This window comes from Gracilinanus agilis, chromosome 4 (assembly GCF_016433145.1).
Source record: "Gracilinanus agilis isolate LMUSP501 chromosome 4, AgileGrace, whole genome shotgun sequence".
Lineage (NCBI taxonomy): Eukaryota > Metazoa > Chordata > Mammalia > Didelphimorphia > Didelphidae > Gracilinanus > Gracilinanus agilis.
Genome location: NC_058133.1, coordinates 221,588,908 through 221,609,431, shown reverse-complemented (window position 1 = coordinate 221,609,431; position 20,524 = coordinate 221,588,908). Strand labels below are relative to the sequence as shown.

The 20,524-nt window shown below is 33.9% G+C and overlaps 1 protein-coding gene across 1 annotated transcript in view; it reads left to right on the top strand.

The window, feature by feature from the left end:
• CEP112 (centrosomal protein 112) overlaps positions 1 to 20,524 on the top strand; it is a 527,068-nt gene that overhangs the window by 219,770 nt on the left and 286,774 nt on the right. Inside the window, exon 18 of the mRNA XM_044675157.1 lies at positions 1,404 to 1,539. Coding sequence (XP_044531092.1) covers positions 1,404 to 1,539 — 136 coding nt within the window. The remainder of the gene's footprint in view (positions 1 to 1,403; positions 1,540 to 20,524) is intronic.

Below are 20,524 nucleotides of genomic sequence, written 5' to 3'. Positions count from 1 at the left end.
AGCTTGAACCTTATAACTGGATAGATGTCAGAAATTCTAAAGAAAATTTATCTCATTTTCTTTTCTGGTTAATAGATTTTACTTTAATATCTCCTACTTCTCTTTCCACCTCCTCCTCTCTCAACTACATTTGAGAAATGAAACATGCATACCATAATGCAACATTTAACCACATTTCTTTTTTATCTTAAATTGGTTTTAAAGTAACACTGTAATAAATAAAAATTTTAAAATGTTAAGAATCAAATATTGAGGAGAAGGCAAGAATTAAATTGTAATAACAAAGGATGGAATAGTATGGGTTTACCAGTTCTGTTCTCAGCCACAGAAATAACAGGTCTCTTTTTCTTTGTGGCTTCTCTGACACTTAGCTACAATCTTTGTCTTAACATCTTGGCATTTGCTCTCCTTTCAGTTTTTTTTCAGTTTTTGCTAGTGACAGTTACATTAGTTCTACTCCTAGGTCTTTAGACTGATTGCCCCATCTTTTTTTGTGCTCACTATTCTCTAGTAAAAATGTTGGAGGCAATGGTTATACTTTTTGTTGCCCTGGCATCAGCTCCTGACTGCCCAATTGGACCCTAGTGCACTTGCCTCTGGGATTCATCCTCACTTTTCTATTCTCAAAGTTCCAGTTTCCATGACTCCCCTGGAGGAAATAAATATTGGGGATAAATATCTGACAATGGACAGTTGTTCTCTTAAAGCCTATTATGTACTCATTTGTAAATTGTCTCACCCATGTGTAGATCATCGTTTTTTTAGGTCTCTTGTACCTTAAGTAACTAAGAGAGGCAATGGATAGTGTTGGGCCTGGAATCTAGACCCGAATTTAGATTTAGCCCCAGGCATTTACTAGCTATGTGACCCTGGGCAAGTCACACAACTGCTTCTGGCTCCCTCAGTTTCATCAATTATGTAATGGGAATAATTACAGCACATACCTCTCTGAGTTAGGAGGATCAAATGAGGAAATATTCATAAAGAGTTTAGTTAAGTGCCTGGCACATCATAGCCTCTATAGAAATGCTTATTAACATTCTTTTCTTCTACCTATTTGCAAATAAACTAATTTGTTTGAAAGAACAAAGAAGCAAAATGGTTTGATGAATATGTGCTTTTCTTTTATTAGGCAGATTCACTGAAGGTTAGGAAATCCTGAGAAGGAGGATGCCAATCAGCTTTTCATCCCCTCACAATTCAAATGTTAGAAAAATCTCTGTGCTCTCTAGTGGTAACTATTATATCCTTCAATCATTTCAAGGGAAGTTTACTTTGTAACTCTTGAGAGGAAATTCAAACTTGAATATGAATTTAAAGAGAGCTAAAGGCTTTTAAAATACAAGTATAGTTGTTCCTTTATTTGATAGTTGAACTTTGAAAATTTTCTGTCATTTTTCTAGGGAGAAGGAGGAACAGCTGAATCGGGTGACTGAGATACAGAGGCTCCAGGCCCAGCAGGCAGATGCTGCCCTAGAGGAATTTAAGCGGCAAGTTGAGCTGAACTCAGAGAAAGTTTATGCTGAAATGAAACAGCAGGTGAGGTCACTGTGCCATCTTTTCTGAGACTTACTTTCTGAGGATGATACATTCTAATCTTAAAATACCCAGGACATATTTCACTTTTCATAATACTGTATTAAAATTTTTTAGATTCTTTGATAGAAAATAAGCAAGGAATATTACTTGATTCTTCCTTATAAAAAAGTGAGAATGATTATTGTAATAGATACATCTGCTTAAGTATGGATAGAGAGAGCTTTTAAAAAATTTCCTCAGTAATGGAATGGGTATTGCTAAAATTCAATTCATAAGAAAATATTTTATTTATCAAAGCTATTTCTATTTCCATATTATAGATGATAAAATTGTTTGTCGATGTGGTTCTAAAAATGTCCCTGCATTAAATAGTCCATAACAAATGTTATTTTCATGTGTATCCAGGTAAGAGTCACCCTACATAAAGAAATACTACTTTATGGTGTTTGCAATCCTCATTTATTAATTCACTCCAAAAGTTAAATTGAAGCTATTTTGAAGAACAGAATTAAAATTTATGTAATTTTTAATTCTGTGGTTATACTTTATTTTTCTTCTTTGTCTTCATCTTAGAGATTCCTACCTTCTAGCAAAAGAACATGCAGATATAGAACTCTAGTAGAAGCTTGGAAAACCTGAGACAGGGGCAAATTGTATTGAATATGTTTCTCTCTCTCTCTCTCTTTTTTTTTTTTGTTCTACAAGAAAAGATAACCTGTGCTACATACCAGAGATATGTATTATTAGTAGCATTCTTCTCTAGCTTATTAATGATATATCCTGATTTTCAGTCTTGTCTGTCCTTTTTTCTTATTTCTATCATTCCTTTTCATTTTTCTCATTTTCCCCATTTCCTCGGATTAGTGCTCAAGGATATTTCTTAGTTCTGCCAGGACTAAGGTGGCTTACTTCTGCCCCATTAGTTTCATTTATTCGTTCATCCAAACAAATATTTATTAAGTGCCTAATTTGTTGTCATTGCATTATGTTAGTTTGCTAGTCATACAAAGATATAAGATGATAGTTCCTACCCTTAAAATCCAATAAGGGAAGTGAGATAGGTAAACAATGGAGACTCACATAAGCTAACATGTGATGGAGGGAAAGTAAACATCCATATACATTTTCTAGGGAAATTTGACAAGGAAGAGATCACTTTTAGCTGGGGAATAGGAAGAGGATTAGGAAGAAGATACAAAGGTCATCCTTGAAAGAAGAGCAAAAAGAAGACAGAAATAAGAATTGGGTGTGTGCTTCTTTTTTTGCTTGTTTTTTCCCTTTTTAAAATTTATTTGTTTTAAAGATTATTTTTCTTTAAAAAAACGTGGAGTTCCAAATTCTTTCCAGCCCCTCTACTACCCACTGAAAAGGGAAATAAAACGTTATCAACTATGCATGTGAAATCATATAAAATGCATTTCCACATTATCTATGCCAGAAAAGGCAAGAAAAATAAAGTGAGAAATTATACTTCAATTTGTGTTCATTTTCATTAGTTTTCTTCCTGGAGAGCATTTTTCATCAAGAGTCCTTCAGAATTATCTTTGATAATTCTATTGATCAGTATAACTAAGTCATTCATAATTGATCGTTATTATAGTATTACCATGTCTGCATCTGGTACTATTCACTCATTTTGTATCAGTTCGTTTAAGTCATTTTATATTTTTCGGTAACCACACCCCTTTGTCATTTTGTATAATACCATGACAGTATTCCATCACAATCATATAGTACAAATTGTTAAACCATTCCCTCATTGATGGGCATCCCCATAATTTCCAGTTCCTTGCCAGCACAAACAGTGCAGCTGTAAATATTTTTCTACATCTGGATCCTTTTGCTTTTTCCTTTGATCTCTTTGGGATATAGACCTTTTGGTTGTTATTGCTAGGTCAAAGGGATTGCATACTTTTATATAGTCTTTTGGGCATAGCTCCAAATTGTTCTCTAGAATGGTTGGAACAGTTCACAACTCCACTAGTAGTTCATTAGTATACCTATTTCCTCTACCCACTCCTGTATTTGTCATTTCTGATAAGTATGAGATGGTACCTAATAATTGTTTTAATTTGAATTTCTATAATCAATAGTGGTTTCAATCACAAAGATGATATATTTTGACCAAACAGGATTTATACCAGAAATGTAAAGATGGCTTGATATAAGGAAAACTAACAACAAAATTGATATATGTATATTATATTAAAAGCATGATTATATCAATAGATGCAGAAAATGACTTTTACAAAATGCCATACTCATTCCTATTAAAAACCACTTGTAAAGCATATGTATAAATGGGTTTTTTCTTTAAAAATATACAAAACAATTACCTAAAACACATCAGCAAAAATTATTTGTAGTGGAGAAAAGCTAGCAGCTTTCTCAATAAGACAGAAGTGAAGCAAGGATGTCTATTGTCACCAATCTTATTTAATATATTATTAGCAATGTTAGCATTAGTAGTTAGACAAGAAAAAGAAATTGAAGGAATCAGAATGGGCAAAGAGATGATAAAACAATTACTTTTTTCAGATGATATGATGGTATATGTGAAAAATAATAGAGATTAACCTAAAATTTTAATTGAAAGTATCAATAATTTTAGCAAAGCAGCAGTATATAAAATAAACTCAAATAAGTCATTAGCATTTATGTATTACTCACAAAGTTCTGCAAAAAGAGATATAAGAGATATACTATTAAAAATAACCACAAAAAATAATCATAGATAGAATAAAATACCTTGGAGTATACCTGCCCAAATGAACTCATGAACATAATTATAAAGTACTTTTTACACAAAGAAGTTATATCTAAAGAATTGAAGAAATATTCATTGTTCATGGATGGGCAGAGCTAATATTTCTTTCATTTCAACCTTCCTTTTAGCTCATCATTATCTATTTAAATAAAGACTGTCATCTATGTTTTAGAGGAAAACCACCTAACCCCTCCCAGAAAGAAAAATTATATAACAAGGAATAAAATAGGAGAGAAGAAAAATAGTCCAGCAAAATCAACTAATATAGTGAAAAAATATGGTTTATATACAAATGATATAACTCCACAGACTCCACCTCTATCAAGAAATGAGGAGCATGACTTTTTATAGTTATTGGAGAATAAGCCTGATTTTGCAACATTCAGTTTTATTGTTGTTATTGTTCTTTCCAGTGTTATATTCATTGTATATTTTTTTACTTAACAGTAGTTCATATATCTTCTCATGCTTCTACATATTCTGCATAGAGTCATTGTTTCTTTTTTTTGACCTGAACAACCTTTATTTTATTATTTTATTATTTTTAAACATTTATTAATATTTATCTTTTAGAAAAGTTAACATGGTTACATAATTCATGCTTTTACTTTCCCCTTCACCCCTGGAGCTCCCGCCACCCCCATGGCTAATGCATATTTCCACTGGTTTTAACATGTGTCATTGATCAAGACCTATTTCCAAATTGTTGATAGTTGCATTGGTGTGGTAGTTTCCAGACTACATCCCCAATTATGTCCTCCTCAACCCATGTGTTCAAGCAGTTGTTTTTCTTCCGTTTCCACTCCTGTAGTTCATCCTCTGAATGTGGGTAGCATTCTTTACCATAAGTCCCTCAGAATTGTCCTGGGTCATTGCATTGCTGCTAGTACAGAAGTTCATTACATTCTATTTTACCACATTGTATTGGTTTCTGTGTACAATGTTCTTCTGGCTCTGCTCCTTTCGCTCTGCATCAATTCCTGGAGGTCTTTCTAGTTCACATATTATTCCTTTAAGCACAATAGTATTCCATCACCAGCATATACCACAATTTGTTCATCCATTCCCCAATTGAAGAGCATACCCTCATTTTCCAGTATTTTGCCACCTCAAAAAGTGTGACTATAAATATTTTCGTACGAGTCTGTTCATCTATGATCTCTTTGGGGTCCAACCCCAACAATGGTATGGCTGGATCAAAGGGCAGGCATTCTTTTATAGCCCTTTGAGCATAGTTCCAAATTGTAGACCAGAATGGTTGCATCGGTTCACAGCTACACCAGCAATGCATTAATGTCCCAATTTTGCCACATCCCCTCCAGCATTCATTACTCTCCCCTTCTTTCATTTTAACCAATCTGCTGGGTGTGAGGTGATACATCAGAGTTGTTTTGATTTGCATTTCTCTAATTATTAGAGATTTAGAACACTTTCTCTTGTGCTTATTGATATTTTTTAATTTCTTTATCTGAAAATTGCCTATTCATGTCTCTTGCCCATTTATCAATTGGGGAATGCCTTGATTTTTTATACAATTGATTTAGCTACTTGTGTATTTGAGTAATTAGACCCCTGTCAGAATTTTTTGTTATAAAGATTTTTTGCAAATTTGTTGTTTCCTTTCTGATTTTGACTACATTGTTTTTGTTTGTACAAAAGCTTTTTGGTTTGATATAATCAAAATCAGTTATTTTACATTTTGTAATTTTCTCTAACTCTTGCTTGGTTTTAAAGTCCTTCCTTTCCCACAGATCTGACAGGTATACTATTTTGTGTTCACTTAACTTATTTATAGTTTCCCTCTTTATATTCAAGTCATTCACCCATTCTGAATTTATCTTGGTGTAGGGTGTGAGATGTTGATCTAAACCTAATCTGTCCCATATTGTTTTCCAAATTTCCCAGCAGTTTCTGTCAAGTAGTGGATTTTTGTCCCAAAAGTTGGGTTTATCATACACTGTCTTGCTGATGTCACTTACCCCAAGTCTATTCCACTGATCCTCCCTTCTGTCTCTTAGCCAGTACCATATTGTTTTGATGACCTCTGCTTTATAGTACAGTTTAATATCTGGTACTACTAGGCCCCCTTCCTTCACATTTTTTTTTCATTATTTCCCTTGATATTCTTGATCTCTTGTTATTCCAGATGAACTTTGTTATAGTTTTTCCTAATTCAGTAAAAAAGAATTTTGGTAGTTTGATAGGTATGGCACTAAATAGGTAAATTATTTGGGTAGAATGGTCATTTTTATTATGTTAGTTCATCCTATACATGAGCAATCAATATTTTTCCAGTTGTTTAGATCTAGTTTTAATTGTTTGGAAAGTGTTTTGTAGTTGTTTTCGTATAATTCCTGTGTTTGTTTTGGTAGATAGATTACTAAGTATTTTATATTGTCTAGGGTGATTTTAAATGGTTTTTCTCCTTCTACCTCTTGCTTCTCTAATATGTTGGAAATGTATAGAAATGTTGATGATTTATGTGCATTTCTTTGAATCCTGCAACTTTGCTAAAGTTGTTCATTATTTCTACAAGCTTCTTAGTTGATTCTCTAGGATTTTTTAAGTAGACCATCATATCATCTGCAAAAAGTGATAGCTTAGTCTCCTCATTGCCTATTTTGATACCTTCAATTTCTTTTTCTTCTCTAATTGCTACTGCTAGTGTTTCTAGTACAATGTTAAATAATAGAGGTGATAATGGACATCCTTGTTTCACTCCTGATCTTATTGGGAAGGCTTCTAATTTATCCCCATTGTATATGATGCTTGTTGATGGTTTTAGATATATACTGTTTATTATTTTTAGGAAAGGTCCTTCTATTCCTATACTTTCCAGGATTTTCAATAGGAATGGGTGCTGTATTTTGTCAAAGGCTTTTTCAGCATCTATTGAGATAATCATGTGATTTTTGTTTGTTAGTTTGTTGATATGGTCAATTATGTGGATGGTTTTCCTAATTTTGAACCATCCTTGCATTCCTGGTATAAATCCCACCTGATCATGATGGATAACCCTCTTGATCACTTGCTGGAGTCTTTTTGCTAGTATTCTATTTAAGATTTTTGCATCTATGTTCATTAGGGAGATTGGTGTATAGTTTTCTTTCTCTGTTTTTGGTCTACCTGGCTTTGGAATCAGTACCATATTTGTGTCATAAAATGAATTTGGTAGGACTCCTTCTTTGCTTATTATATCAAATAATTTGTATTGTATTGGGATTAGTTGCTCTTTGAATGTCTGATAGAATTCACCTGTGAATTCATCAGGCCCTGGCGATTTTTCATACGGAATTCTTTGATGGCTTGTTCAATTTCTTTTTCTTATATGGGATTATTTAGGTATTCTGTTTCTTCTGCTGTTAATCTAGGCAATTTGTATTTTTGTAAATATTCATCCCTATCTCCTAGATTGCTATATTTATTGCCTTATAATTAGGCAAAATAGTTTTTAATTATTACCTTAATTTACCCTTCATTAGAGGTGAGGTCTCCCTTTTCATCTTTGATACTGTCAATTTGGTTTTCTTCTTTCCTTTTTTTTATTAGATTGACCAGTACTTTGTCTATTTTATTTGTTTTTTTTTCAAAATACCAGCTTCTAGACTTATTTATTAATTCAGTNTTTTTGGTTTGATATAATCAAAATCAGTTATTTTACATTTTGTAATTTTCTCTAACTCTTGCTTGGTTTTAAAGTCCTTCCTTTCCCACAGATCTGACAGGTATACTATTTTGTGTTCACTTAACTTATTTATAGTTTCCCTCTTTATATTCAAGTCATTCACCCATTCTGAATTTATCTTGGTGTAGGGTGTGAGATGTTGATCTAAACCTAATCTGTCCCATATTGTTTTCCAAATTTCCCAGCAGTTTCTGTCAAGTAGTGGATTTTTGTCCCAAAAGTTGGGTTTATCATACACTGTCTTGCTGATGTCACTTACCCCAAGTCTATTCCACTGATCCTCCCTTCTGTCTCTTAGCCAGTACCATATTGTTTTGATGACCTCTGCTTTATAGTACAGTTTAATATCTGGTACTACTAGGCCCCCTTCCTTCACATTTTTTTTCATTATTTCCCTTGATATTCTTGATCTCTTGTTATTCCAGATGAACTTTGTTATAGTTTTTCCTAATTCAGTAAAAAAGAATTTTGGTAGTTTGATAGGTATGGCACTAAATAGGTAAATTATTTGGGTAGAATGGTCATTTTTATTATGTTAGTTCATCCTATACATGAGCAATCAATATTTTTCCAGTTGTTTAGATCTAGTTTTAATTGTTTGGAAAGTGTTTTGTAGTTGTTTTCGTATAATTCCTGTGTTTGTTTTGGTAGATAGATTACTAAGTATTTTATATTGTCTAGGGTGATTTTAAATGGTTTTTCTCCTTCTACCTCTTGCTTCTCTAATATGTTGGAAATGTATAGAAATGTTGATGATTTATGTGCATTTCTTTGAATCCTGCAACTTTGCTAAAGTTGTTCATTATTTCTACAAGCTTCTTAGTTGATTCTCTAGGATTTTTTAAGTAGACCATCATATCATCTGCAAAAAGTGATAGCTTAGTCTCCTCATTGCCTATTTTGATACCTTCAATTTCTTTTTCTTCTCTAATTGCTACTGCTAGTGTTTCTAGTACAATGTTAAATAATAGAGGTGATAATGGACATCCTTGTTTCACTCCTGATCTTATTGGGAAGGCTTCTAATTTATCCCCATTGTATATGATGCTTGTTGATGGTTTTAGATATATACTGTTTATTATTTTTAGGAAAGGTCCTTCTATTCCTATACTTTCCAGGATTTTCAATAGGAATGGGTGCTGTATTTTGTCAAAGGCTTTTTCAGCATCTATTGAGATAATCATGTGATTTTTGTTTGTTAGTTTGTTGATATGGTCAATTATGTGGATGGTTTTCCTAATTTTGAACCATCCTTGCATTCCTGGTATAAATCCCACCTGATCATGATGGATAACCCTCTTGATCACTTGCTGGAGTCTTTTTGCTAGTATTCTATTTAAGATTTTTGCATCTATGTTCATTAGGGAGATTGGTGTATAGTTTTCTTTCTCTGTTTTTGGTCTACCTGGCTTTGGAATCAGTACCATATTTGTGTCATAAAATGAATTTGGTAGGACTCCTTCTTTGCTTATTATATCAAATAATTTGTATTGTATTGGGATTAGTTGCTCTTTGAATGTCTGATAGAATTCACCTGTGAATTCATCAGGCCCTGGCGATTTTTCATACGGAATTCTTTGATGGCTTGTTCAATTTCTTTTTCTTATATGGGATTATTTAGGTATTCTGTTTCTTCTGCTGTTAATCTAGGCAATTTGTATTTTTGTAAATATTCATCCCTATCTCCTAGATTGCTATATTTATTGCCTTATAATTAGGCAAAATAGTTTTTAATTATTACCTTAATTTACCCTTCATTAGAGGTGAGGTCTCCCTTTTCATCTTTGATACTGTCAATTTGGTTTTCTTCTTTCCTTTTTTTTATTAGATTGACCAGTACTTTGTCTATTTTATTTGTTTTTTTTTCAAAATACCAGCTTCTAGACTTATTTATTAATTCAATATTTCTTTTACTTTTGATTTTAATAATTTCTCCCTTGATTTTTAGTATTTCTACTTTAGTTTTCATCTGGGGATTTTTAATTTGCTCACTTTCTAATTTTTTGAGTTACATGCCCAATTCATTAATCTCTGCCCTCCTTAATTTGTTAATATATGCACTCAAGGATATAAATTTCCCCAAGTACTGCCTTGGCTGCATCCCACAGAGTTTGGTAGGATGTCTCATCATTGTCATTCTCTTCATTGAAATTGTTGATTGTTTTTATGATTTCTTCTTTGACTAGCTGGTTTTGGAGAATCATATTATTTAATTTCCTATTAGTTTTTGATTTGCCTGTCTAGGTGCCCTTACTAATTATCATTTTTATTGCATTATGATCTGAGGTTACATTTCTTATATCTGCTCTTTTGCATTTGTTTGCAATATTCCTATGCCCTTTTACATGGTCAATCTTTGTGAATGTATCATGTGCAGCTGAAAAGAAGGTATATTCCTTTTTGTTCCTATTTATTTTTCTCCACATATCTATTAAATCTAATTTTTCTAGGTCTTCATTCATGTCTCTTACCTTTTTCTAATTTTTTTTTGGTTTGATTTATCTAGATCTGAAAGAGGGATATTAAGATCTCCCACTAGTATGGTTTTATTATCTATTTCCTTCTTGAGCTCTGTCAGTTTCTCCTTTATGAATTTGGATGCTATGCCATTTGGTGCATACATATTGAGCAATGTTATTTCCTCATTGTTTATACTGCCTTTAATCAGGATGTAATGACCTTCCCTGTCTTTTTTAATCATATCTATTTTTACTTTGGCTTTGTCAGAAATCATAATTGCCAATCCTGGCTTCATTTTCTCATTTGAAGCCCAAAGGATTTTTTTCAAGCCTTTTACCTTAAACCTGTGTATGTCCACCCGCCTCATATGTGTTTCTTGTACACAACATATGGTAGGAATTTGGTTTCTAATCCACTCTGCTATTTGCTTCCATTTTATGGGAGAGTTCATCCCATTCACATTCAGAGGTATAATTATCAGTTGTGTATTCCCCAACATTTTGGTATCCTCTCCTGGTTCTACCCCTTGTTCTTACACTATTTCCTTTTAAACCAGTGGTTTGCTTTATGCCAGTATCCCTGGTCCCCTTCCTTGATTTACTTCCCTTTCTACCCCCTACCTTGTTATTCCCATCTTTTTATTTTTAAGGCCTAATGAATTCACTCCCCCTTCTTCTCCCCTCCCTTTTTTGACCTCCCCACTCTCCTGCTGCCCTTGTTTTATCCCTTCTTACTTTTTCAGTATGGTTAGATCCAGTTTTATATCCCAATGGATAAAATAGCTACTCTTCCTTCTCTAGTTTGATCTATTTGTTCTCAGGGTCAAGTCTCCTGGTGGTTCTCTTGCTTGTTCCTCTGCCCAGGACTCCTTTAACACACTCAGGGCGCTGCTTCCCCAGTTGTGCACCCATTCTTCACTGGGTCCCCACTCAAGTTTCTCGCCTGTGCTCAAGATCCGATTCCTTGCCTGCGCTCAGGATCCGTGTCTGGGCTTGCGTCCATGCCCTCACTCGTGCCTGATTTCAGGGTCTGTGTTTAAAGTCCGCGTGTGTTCTTTAGCCTCTTGGGGTCTTAAGTCTTGCTTCTCTCAGGAGCAGGCCCTGGTGACCCCAGATAGCTCCCAATGACTTAATGTGTGCCCCAAACTTGCTCTAACTCTTGTGTGCTGGCTTTGGCACTGTAGGTGGGGTGGGGTGGGGGAGTGGGTTGCTCAGCTCATTTTTTGGTGAGAGCTGTTTCATCCCTATATAGCACGGAAATGCCCCGATTCCACGTACTTCCAATGCTGCACCCTGTTGTGGGGTCCCTTCACTCCTCTGGTTTTGTTTTTATGTCCTCTTGAGGAGTCCTATATAATTTTTGCTTAGGAGAGGTTAAGCAGTTGCTTTTTACTCTGCCACCATCTTAACCGGGAAGTCAACAACTTTTTCCATTGTTTCTTTTAGAACAGTATTATCTCTTTACATTGATCAATTATAACCATTAACCATTTCCCATGATTGGCATTCATGCTGTATACAAAAGTATATATAAATGTACTAGTATATATGGAACATGTCTTCTTGACATTGACTCCTTGTAGTATATATCTAGTTCAGCTTTAGATCCTGCTGGAATTCCTTGGTCAAAGAATATGAACATTTTCAACACTTTTTTCACATAATTACAAGTTGCTTTCTATAACAGTTGGGCCAATTCACATTGCCAACAACATTGTATTATTGTACCTGTCTTTACTCAGTGTGGTCAGTTTTGAATATTACTATTTTTTGTTCTCTGCTTCTGCTGTTTTGCTGCGTAAGAGATAGAATAACAGTATTTTTTGAGTACTATATTTATTGGCCTTTCCTCAGGTGGCAGCTGACTCCCCTACATGGAATGCATTTTGTTCTCACTTTTATCTTGGGATCTTTGCTATAAATAAATATATGTATGTACAGTCTTTTCCATTAATTCAAAAGCCTCAATGAAAATTGGTTGCTGTGTGCCAAGCTCTTTGCTAAGTCACTAGGGATATAAAGTAAGGTAGAATCAGTCTTTGCCCTGGAAGAGTATATCAATGAATGAGAAACTATGTGGAGACAAGCTTATATTAACAGGATAAATTGGATGTAATCTCAGGGAGGCAGATAATTGTATTAAGAAAGTCCAAGAAAGGCTTCTTATAGAAAGTGGGATTTTAACTGAGCCTGAAAAGAAGAGTAGAGGAGGTGTTGAGGAGTGAGAAATCCAGGCATGAGGGACAGCTGGTGAAAATGTATTGATTTGAGAGATGGAGGATGTTGTGTGAGTGATAGCAAACAGAATAATATCATTGGATCATAGTATCCATGGAAGGGAATGGTATATAAGATGATTGAAAAGGTAGGAAGGAATGAAGTGAAGTTTTGAGGATTTTAAAAGCTAAAAAGAAGATGTTATATTTGATCTTGGAATTTATAAAATAGATAGGAGTATATTATCAGACATATGCTATAGGAACATCAAGATTTGATTGCTGAGTGGAGATAGACTGTAGTGGAGAAGGGTAAAGACCTGAAGCAAGGAGATCACCAGCAGGCTATTGCAAAAGAGTTATTTCATTCTGCCTCAGATTATGAAAATCTTTTTATATAGCTCTGTATTCATCACCACCAACATTTTTTTACAGCCAAGTAATAATCTCTTACATTTATGCACCACAATAATCATGCCTCCATCAATGAGCACCTACTTTTTAAAAAAATTCTTTGCTATTGCAAAAAGGTCTACTATTATTTTGATGTGTAAGGTTTCTTTTTCTTATCAATACCCTCCTAGGGATGTAAGGCTGCTAATAAAATGTCTAGGACAGGGGTCGGCAACCTTTTTGGCTGTGAGAGCCATAAACACCACATTTTTAAAAATGTAATTTTGTGAGAGCCATACAGTTCTCACAGTGCGCACTCCTGTAACAGTGCGCGTTCCTGTAATAGTGCCTGAAAAAAAATTGACTTTATGGCTCCTCAAGAAAGAGCCATATCTGGCCCTCAAAAGAGCCATATCTGGCTCTAGAACCATACGTTGCCAACCCCTGGTCTAGGACAAATCAGCAATTTAGTCACTTTATTTGCATACATCCAAATTACTTTCCAAAATGATTGTACTGACTCACAACTACACTAACTGTCTGCTACAACATTGAATCTCACTTTTGTTCTTCTTTGCCAATTTTCAGAGTGTTAAGTGAAAACTTAGAGTTGTTTAGATTTATATTTCTTTTATTCTTGATTCGGAACATTCTTTCACATCTTTGTCAATAGTTTCAAGTCTTTTTTAGAGTATTGATTATTGATTATTCTTTAATCACTTATCTATTGGGAATGACTTTTGTTTCTATAGACATACATTCTCCCTACACACAAACTTTGTGTGTCTTTCCTCAGTGGCAATATGGGGATGATAAACAGTAACTAACTCTCAGAGTTGTTAAAAGGATTAAGTGATACAATATTATAAAGCTCTTAACACAATACCTGGCATATTTTTGTTGTTATCATTCAGTTGTATCTGATCCTTTGTGACCCCAAGGATCATAACATGCCAGGCCCTTATATCCTCCATTATCTCTTGATGTCTGTCCAAGATCATATTTTTTGTTTTCATGATGCTATCTATACATCTTATCCACTGCCATTCCCTTTTCTTTTTGCCTTCCATCTTTCCCATCATCAGGGTCCTTTTTAATGAGTCCTGTCCTCTTTTTCTAGCCAAAGTATTTAAACTTCAGTTTTAATACTTGTCCTTCCAGTAAATAGTCTGAATTAATTTCTTTAAATATTAACTGATTTAATCTCCTTGCTATGAAAGGGATTCTCAGAAGTCTTCTCTAGTACCACAATTCCAAGTTTTCCTTCTAGTCCAACTTTCACAGTCATTATGACTAGAAAAACCTTAGCTTTAATTCTATGAACCTTTGTTAGCAAAGTGATGTCTCTGATTTTTTTAGTAAATTGTCCAGATTTGCCATATTTTTTCTTCCAAGGAGTAAGAGTCTTTTAATTTAAAGGCTGTCGTCACCATCTGCAGTTATCTTTAAGCTAAAGAATATAAAATTTGTTGTTACTTCCATTACTTCCCTCTCTTTTTGCCAGAAAGTGATGGGACCAGTTGCCAAGATCTAAGTTTCTTTGTATTTTTGTATGCTTTTGTTTTTTAATTTTAAGCTTCAGATCAGCTTTTACATTCTTCTCTTTCACCTTCAGTAAGAGGCTTCTTAATTCTTCTTCCCTTCATCAGAATGGGGTGTGTGTGTGTGTGTGTGTGTGTGTGTGTGTTTGTGTATAAGTAAAGAGACAGTGATAGAGAAACAGAGACCAAGAGCAGAGATGCATATCTAAAATTTTTGATATTTTTCCAAGTGACCTTAATTCTGACTTTTGATTTGGTTAGCCTGGCATTTCATGTGATGTACTCTGCATATTAATTAAATAAATTAGGTGACAGTATATACTTGTTATAGTCCTTTCCCAATCTTAAACCAGTTAGTTATTCCATGTTCAATTCAAACTTGCTTTTTGACCCATGTGTAGGTTCTTCAGGACATAAGTAAGATGATCTGATACTCCCATCTCTTTGAGGATTTGCCACCTTTTTTTGTGTTCCACAAATTCAAAGGATGTATTTTAGTCAATGAAGCAGGTGTATAAATGGAGATTTTGTACGTTGAACTACATACCCCAGAATTCCTAAAACTACATTACCCAGAATGCATTTCCCTTTGTGCATGTTCTATAATGGAGAAAACCAGGGAAGTTGAGTTAAATATTAAATGTGGACTCAGTGGGGTGGATAGGAGACAGGAAGGGACAATGGTTAAGACTTTACTAGCCAGGGAACCAGGTTTAACTATAAGGGGAGTGATAGTTGACAGAAATGGCAATTAAGCCTGACTAATTGTCACCCTACCCTACCCAGCCTAGAATAGCTTCAGATTATTACATACACACAGTGAGGACTTTAAATTACTAGAAAACTCACAAGGAAACAGTTTAATTATGATATGAGGGGATTGGAAAGGGGGTTAGGTAAAACTATGATTAACTACCCAGGCCTGGAGTCAAAAGGGGTAAAGATCCTTAGCCAACCTGGCTTCTGCCAGGTTTTGACAGCTTGGCTAAGGACCTGAGGAAGAGGGCTTGTACTTGGGGTCTCACAACTATTCCAGAGATGTTTTCAGGATGCCAGGAACCAAATCCTCCACAGTTGATGATCCAAAGTAACCAGGTAGAGAGTGAAGTCTGCAAGCTGTCCACCAGATCACAGGCCACTTCCCTACTCAGCTTTGACTTGCAGGATTGAGGTCTTCTGCTTTTTTCACCTTCACCACTCTCTAGGATCCCAGGTCAAAAGGAGACTCTGAACCCCTCCCAGTACAGCAGTCTGTCAGTTGCCCAGCACTTCCTCTCTACCCCCTGCATTCCATTCAGAATGTCCATGACTCCTGGCAAAGGCTTTTCCTAACATGCTTACAAACAAATCTGCTTTTAAACTATACCTATTACACTTCACAAAATTGTTTGTAAGTTCTATAGCTCCCGTTTAGTCTCTTCTCTCTCAACCCAGCTGGATTAGCACCTGTTTAGCTAAGTTTTTTTACATTAGTTATTATTAATAAAACTTTAAAAATAGAATACCTAGTTATTGTATATTAATTTTAATCTTTACACAATAGTAGATGTTTTTCTGGAATTCCTTTGCTTTTTCCATTATGCAGGAAATGTTGACAATTTGGTCTCCAATTCCTTTGTCTCTTTGCAAACTAGCCTGCTCTTCTGGTTATTCTTGATTCATATATTGCTAAAGCATAACCTTGCTGATGAGCACAATTCTTAAATTTTGTCATTGCCTTTTTTTAGGATGGGGATAATAAACTGATCTTTTCAAATTCAGTGGCCATTTTGGATTTTCCAAATTTGCTAGCATATTGAGTTGCATCACTTTAACAGCATCATCTTTTAGGATTTTAAATAGCTCAGCTGGGATTCTATCACCACCACTAGACTTTTTGTTAGCAATTTTCCTGAGGCTCACATTAGTTTTGTCTCTCTAGTTTGTATTTATTTATCATGCTTATATCATATAAGAATTCTGGTGGATAGTTTATTTTCTCTGTTTTTGCAAACATATTACATAATATTAAATCTTGAAATGCTTGTTAAAATTCAGTTATAAATCCATCTTGATCTTTTTTCCCCCATTCAAGTTTTACTTAGCTCTTGGCCTTGTTTAGTTTTTTTAACCAGTGTGTTTAAATTTCATATTTCTTATCTATTAATATTTCAATTTCATATTTTTGTAAGTATTCATCCTGTTTTCTCTGTAAGTTTTCTCCTGATATTATATTGCTTTTTTCACTAACAAGTCTCATTTTTATGTTTTAAAAATGCTTTAAATTATATCTTTGCACCTTCCTGATTTTTTTATTAATTATCTAAACCTGTAATGGGCAAACTATGGCCCACGGGCCAGATGCAGGCCCCCTGAAATGTTCTATCTGGCTGCAGGACATTATTCCTAATGTGACAAATACAATGAATAGGATACAATACAATGAAACCTCGAAATAGTTGCCTTATAAACAGACTTAGGCCCCCTCTTTTTGCCCATCACTGATCTAAACCACTCTGAGATTCTTAAACTTGTCTTTTTGTTGTTTTAATGATTTCATTTCAATTCTTTCAGAATGTCTCCTCATTATCTTTTTACCCCATAGTATTCTTGCTGCTAAAGAGAGTACTTTTTTGATTATTCTTTTTATCTTTATTTCTTCTCTTTTTCTTTTTTTCTCCCTCAATTTCAATTCTTCCTTTGCTCCCTAAAATCTCATTTTTCTTTACTTGGTGCTTTTCTTTACTGTTTTGAGGTGATGAAAGAATGCTCAACTTTAGATACAGCTCTCAATCAATCTCAATCTTCTCAACCTCCCTAGAAGTTGCTCAACATAATAATATTTTCCAAATCCATTTTATGAGTTATATAATAAATGCAATCATATCATTAATTATTGAAATAATTATGACTTTAAATATTTGTAATAATGCTTATAGGTTACCACAATTATCATACTTGTTATAACAATGAACCTTACTAATTCTTAAGTATTAAATCAGAAGATTCAAAATATTTTCATATGTAATAAAGAAAAATACTTGTACAAAAATATTCATAGCTGTGCTCTTTGTGGTGGCAAAAAATTGGAAAATGAGGGGGTGTCCATCGATTGAGGAATGGCTGAATAAATTGTGGTATCTGATGGTGATGGAATACTATTGTGCTGAAAGGAATAATGAACTGGAGAAATTCCATGTGAACTGGAAAGACCTCCTGGAATTGATGCAGAGTGAAAGGAGCAGAACTAGGAGAACATTGTACACAGAGACTGATATATTGTGGTACAGTCAAATGTAATAGACTTTTCTTCTAGCAGCAATGCAATGACCCAGGACAAAGCAGAGAAACTTATGAGAAAGAACTGTGGGAACAGAAATGCAGAAGAAAATCATGATTGATCACGTAGTTCAATATGGATATGATTAGGGTTTTGATGTTAAGGAATCACTCTACTGCAGATATGAATAACATGGAAATAGGATTTGAACAATAATACATGTATAACCTAGTGGAACTGCTTGTTGGCTTTCAGCAGGGAAAGAGTGAGGTAGAAGTCATGAATCATGGAACCATGGGAAAATATTTTAAATTACAAATTTTTAAAATATTTTCCTATATACTAGAAAATCAAGAGAATTGGTAACTGATAACAAATTTCTCCATATCGTCCTATTCTTAGATTGCATTGTACAAAATTCATAGACTTCTACATTATTAAAATTACTTTATAATAATCACGAAAGCTCTGAAAATGAGCTTGTTTTAATCTTCCATGCTAAAAAAAGTTATATTTTCTTGACTATAAGATAAGATGATATTAGGGGAAATGTTCTTTTTACTTGAAGTTAAATGGAATATAGAATGATCTACTGACTTCATGACCTAGAGTCTTTGGTATCTATGGCAACAAAGGATCAGATAGTTTTCTATGTACATTAACCATTTCAGAAGTACTTTCTGAATTTTGTTGAATTAGGGAATAAGAATGGAGTGGGGCCTGGCTTTTTCTGTCGGTATAATTAGCATTTAAATGAATTTGTACATTTTATTCCCTTATAATATAATTTATAACTCATTTTCACCTTTTCTTACGTTATAGCTCTTAAAATCTTCTAATTTTATATATGTGTGTGTCTGTTTTTAAAGTGAGCATTTGAATTACTTTTTTTGAATAAAAAGACATTCTTATCTTAAGAATTATTTTCAGTGTTTAAAACTGATATTTTCCCATTTTATTTTTTCAATGATTTATTTTTGTCATTGTTCAGTTGTTTCAGCAGTGTTTAACTCTTTGTGACCCCATTTGTTATTTCTTAGCAAAGATACTGGAATAATTTGTTGTTTCCTTCTCCAACTCATTTTATAGATAAGGAAATTGCGGCAAACAGGGTTAAGTGATTTGCCCAGCATCACTCAGGTAGAAGTGTCTGAGGTCTAACTTGAATTCAAGAATTAAGTCTTGATGACACTAGACCTGGCACTCTATCCATTGTGCCATCTACCTACACCACACAATTTAAATCACCAGTCTTATTTCATATTTTGCTAAACTAAGAATTAGCTAAGTTTTTTCACATTTGAAGATCTGGATTTAGATCAGATATTCAGAATTATAGAATGAAACAGATTCTTCTATTCATTCATTCATCAATTCACTTATTAATTCTGTAAGTATTTATTGAATTTCTGCTTTGTACAGATCACTTGTTGAGGGCTAAAAAGGATGCAGAAGAAATATAGAATATCTTTACTCTCTAGGAACTTATAGTATGCCTGAGGAAATATTCCAGTTATATCTGAATATTCAAGTTAACTTTTACAATATAGCTAAAGAATAATGCATTTTATTGAATATAATATTATACAGTGGTATGGAAAATAAATATCATAGAAGTTTAGAAAATAGAAAACCTGAATTTTGAGGGTATAAGAAACATCATGAATAATGACTTAGATTTGGAAAATAAGCATCTTTTAATTGTTTTGTGAAATGATGTTGAGAAGATAGAAAAAGTGTAAAGAATCTTGGATTTTTTTTGTTGGGTACAGTTTATAGAGAGCTTTGATTGTCAGTTTAAAAAATTTGTACTTCATCTTATATTTAAGGAATTCCTAAATATTTGTAAGGTAGGAATGAATAATAAGATGAAATAAAATATACTAGAACAAAATAACAGAAAAGTTGAAGGTGAGAAAGCCTAGAGATTATTATAGGAATCTAGGTATGTAGATGTAAAAATCATTAGACATCAATATAGAAGTGAGTTGAGACCATATGGCAAAATTAGGGAATTTTTATTTGGCTACCTCTATTAGTAAATGTTTTAGTACTATAGTAAGTACACGGTGTACTTCTGAATGTACCTTGAGCATAAGGAAAGTTGATTTAGTTTTATAAACAAACATTTGCCTACCATTACATTGTATTGTATCCCAGGTACAATGAATTTAAAGAGTTGTAAGACAACGGAACTTACAGTTAAGATTACATAGCACATCATGTTTGAAAATACAAAGAACTTTGGCATACTATGAAATGATTCTGTATGTAGCCAATTTTTAAAATTCAGTAGGGTTGTCAGATGAATTCATAGAATTTTTTTTAACATTTATTAATATTCATTTTTAACATGGTTACATGATTCATGCTCCACCTTTCCCCTTCAACCGCCCCCCCCCCGCACCCCACCACCCACCCTTGGCCGATGCGCATTTCCACTAGCTTTGTCATGTGTCCTTGATCAAGACCAATTTCCAAATTGTTGGTAGTTGCATTGGTGTGGTAGTTTCGAGTCCACACCCTCAATCATGTCCACCCCGACCCATGCATTCAAGCAGTTGTTTTTCTTATATGTTTCCTCTCCTGCAGTCCTTCCTCTGAATGTGGGTAGCGTCTTTACCATAAATCCCTCAGAATTGTCCTGGGTCATTGTATTACTGCT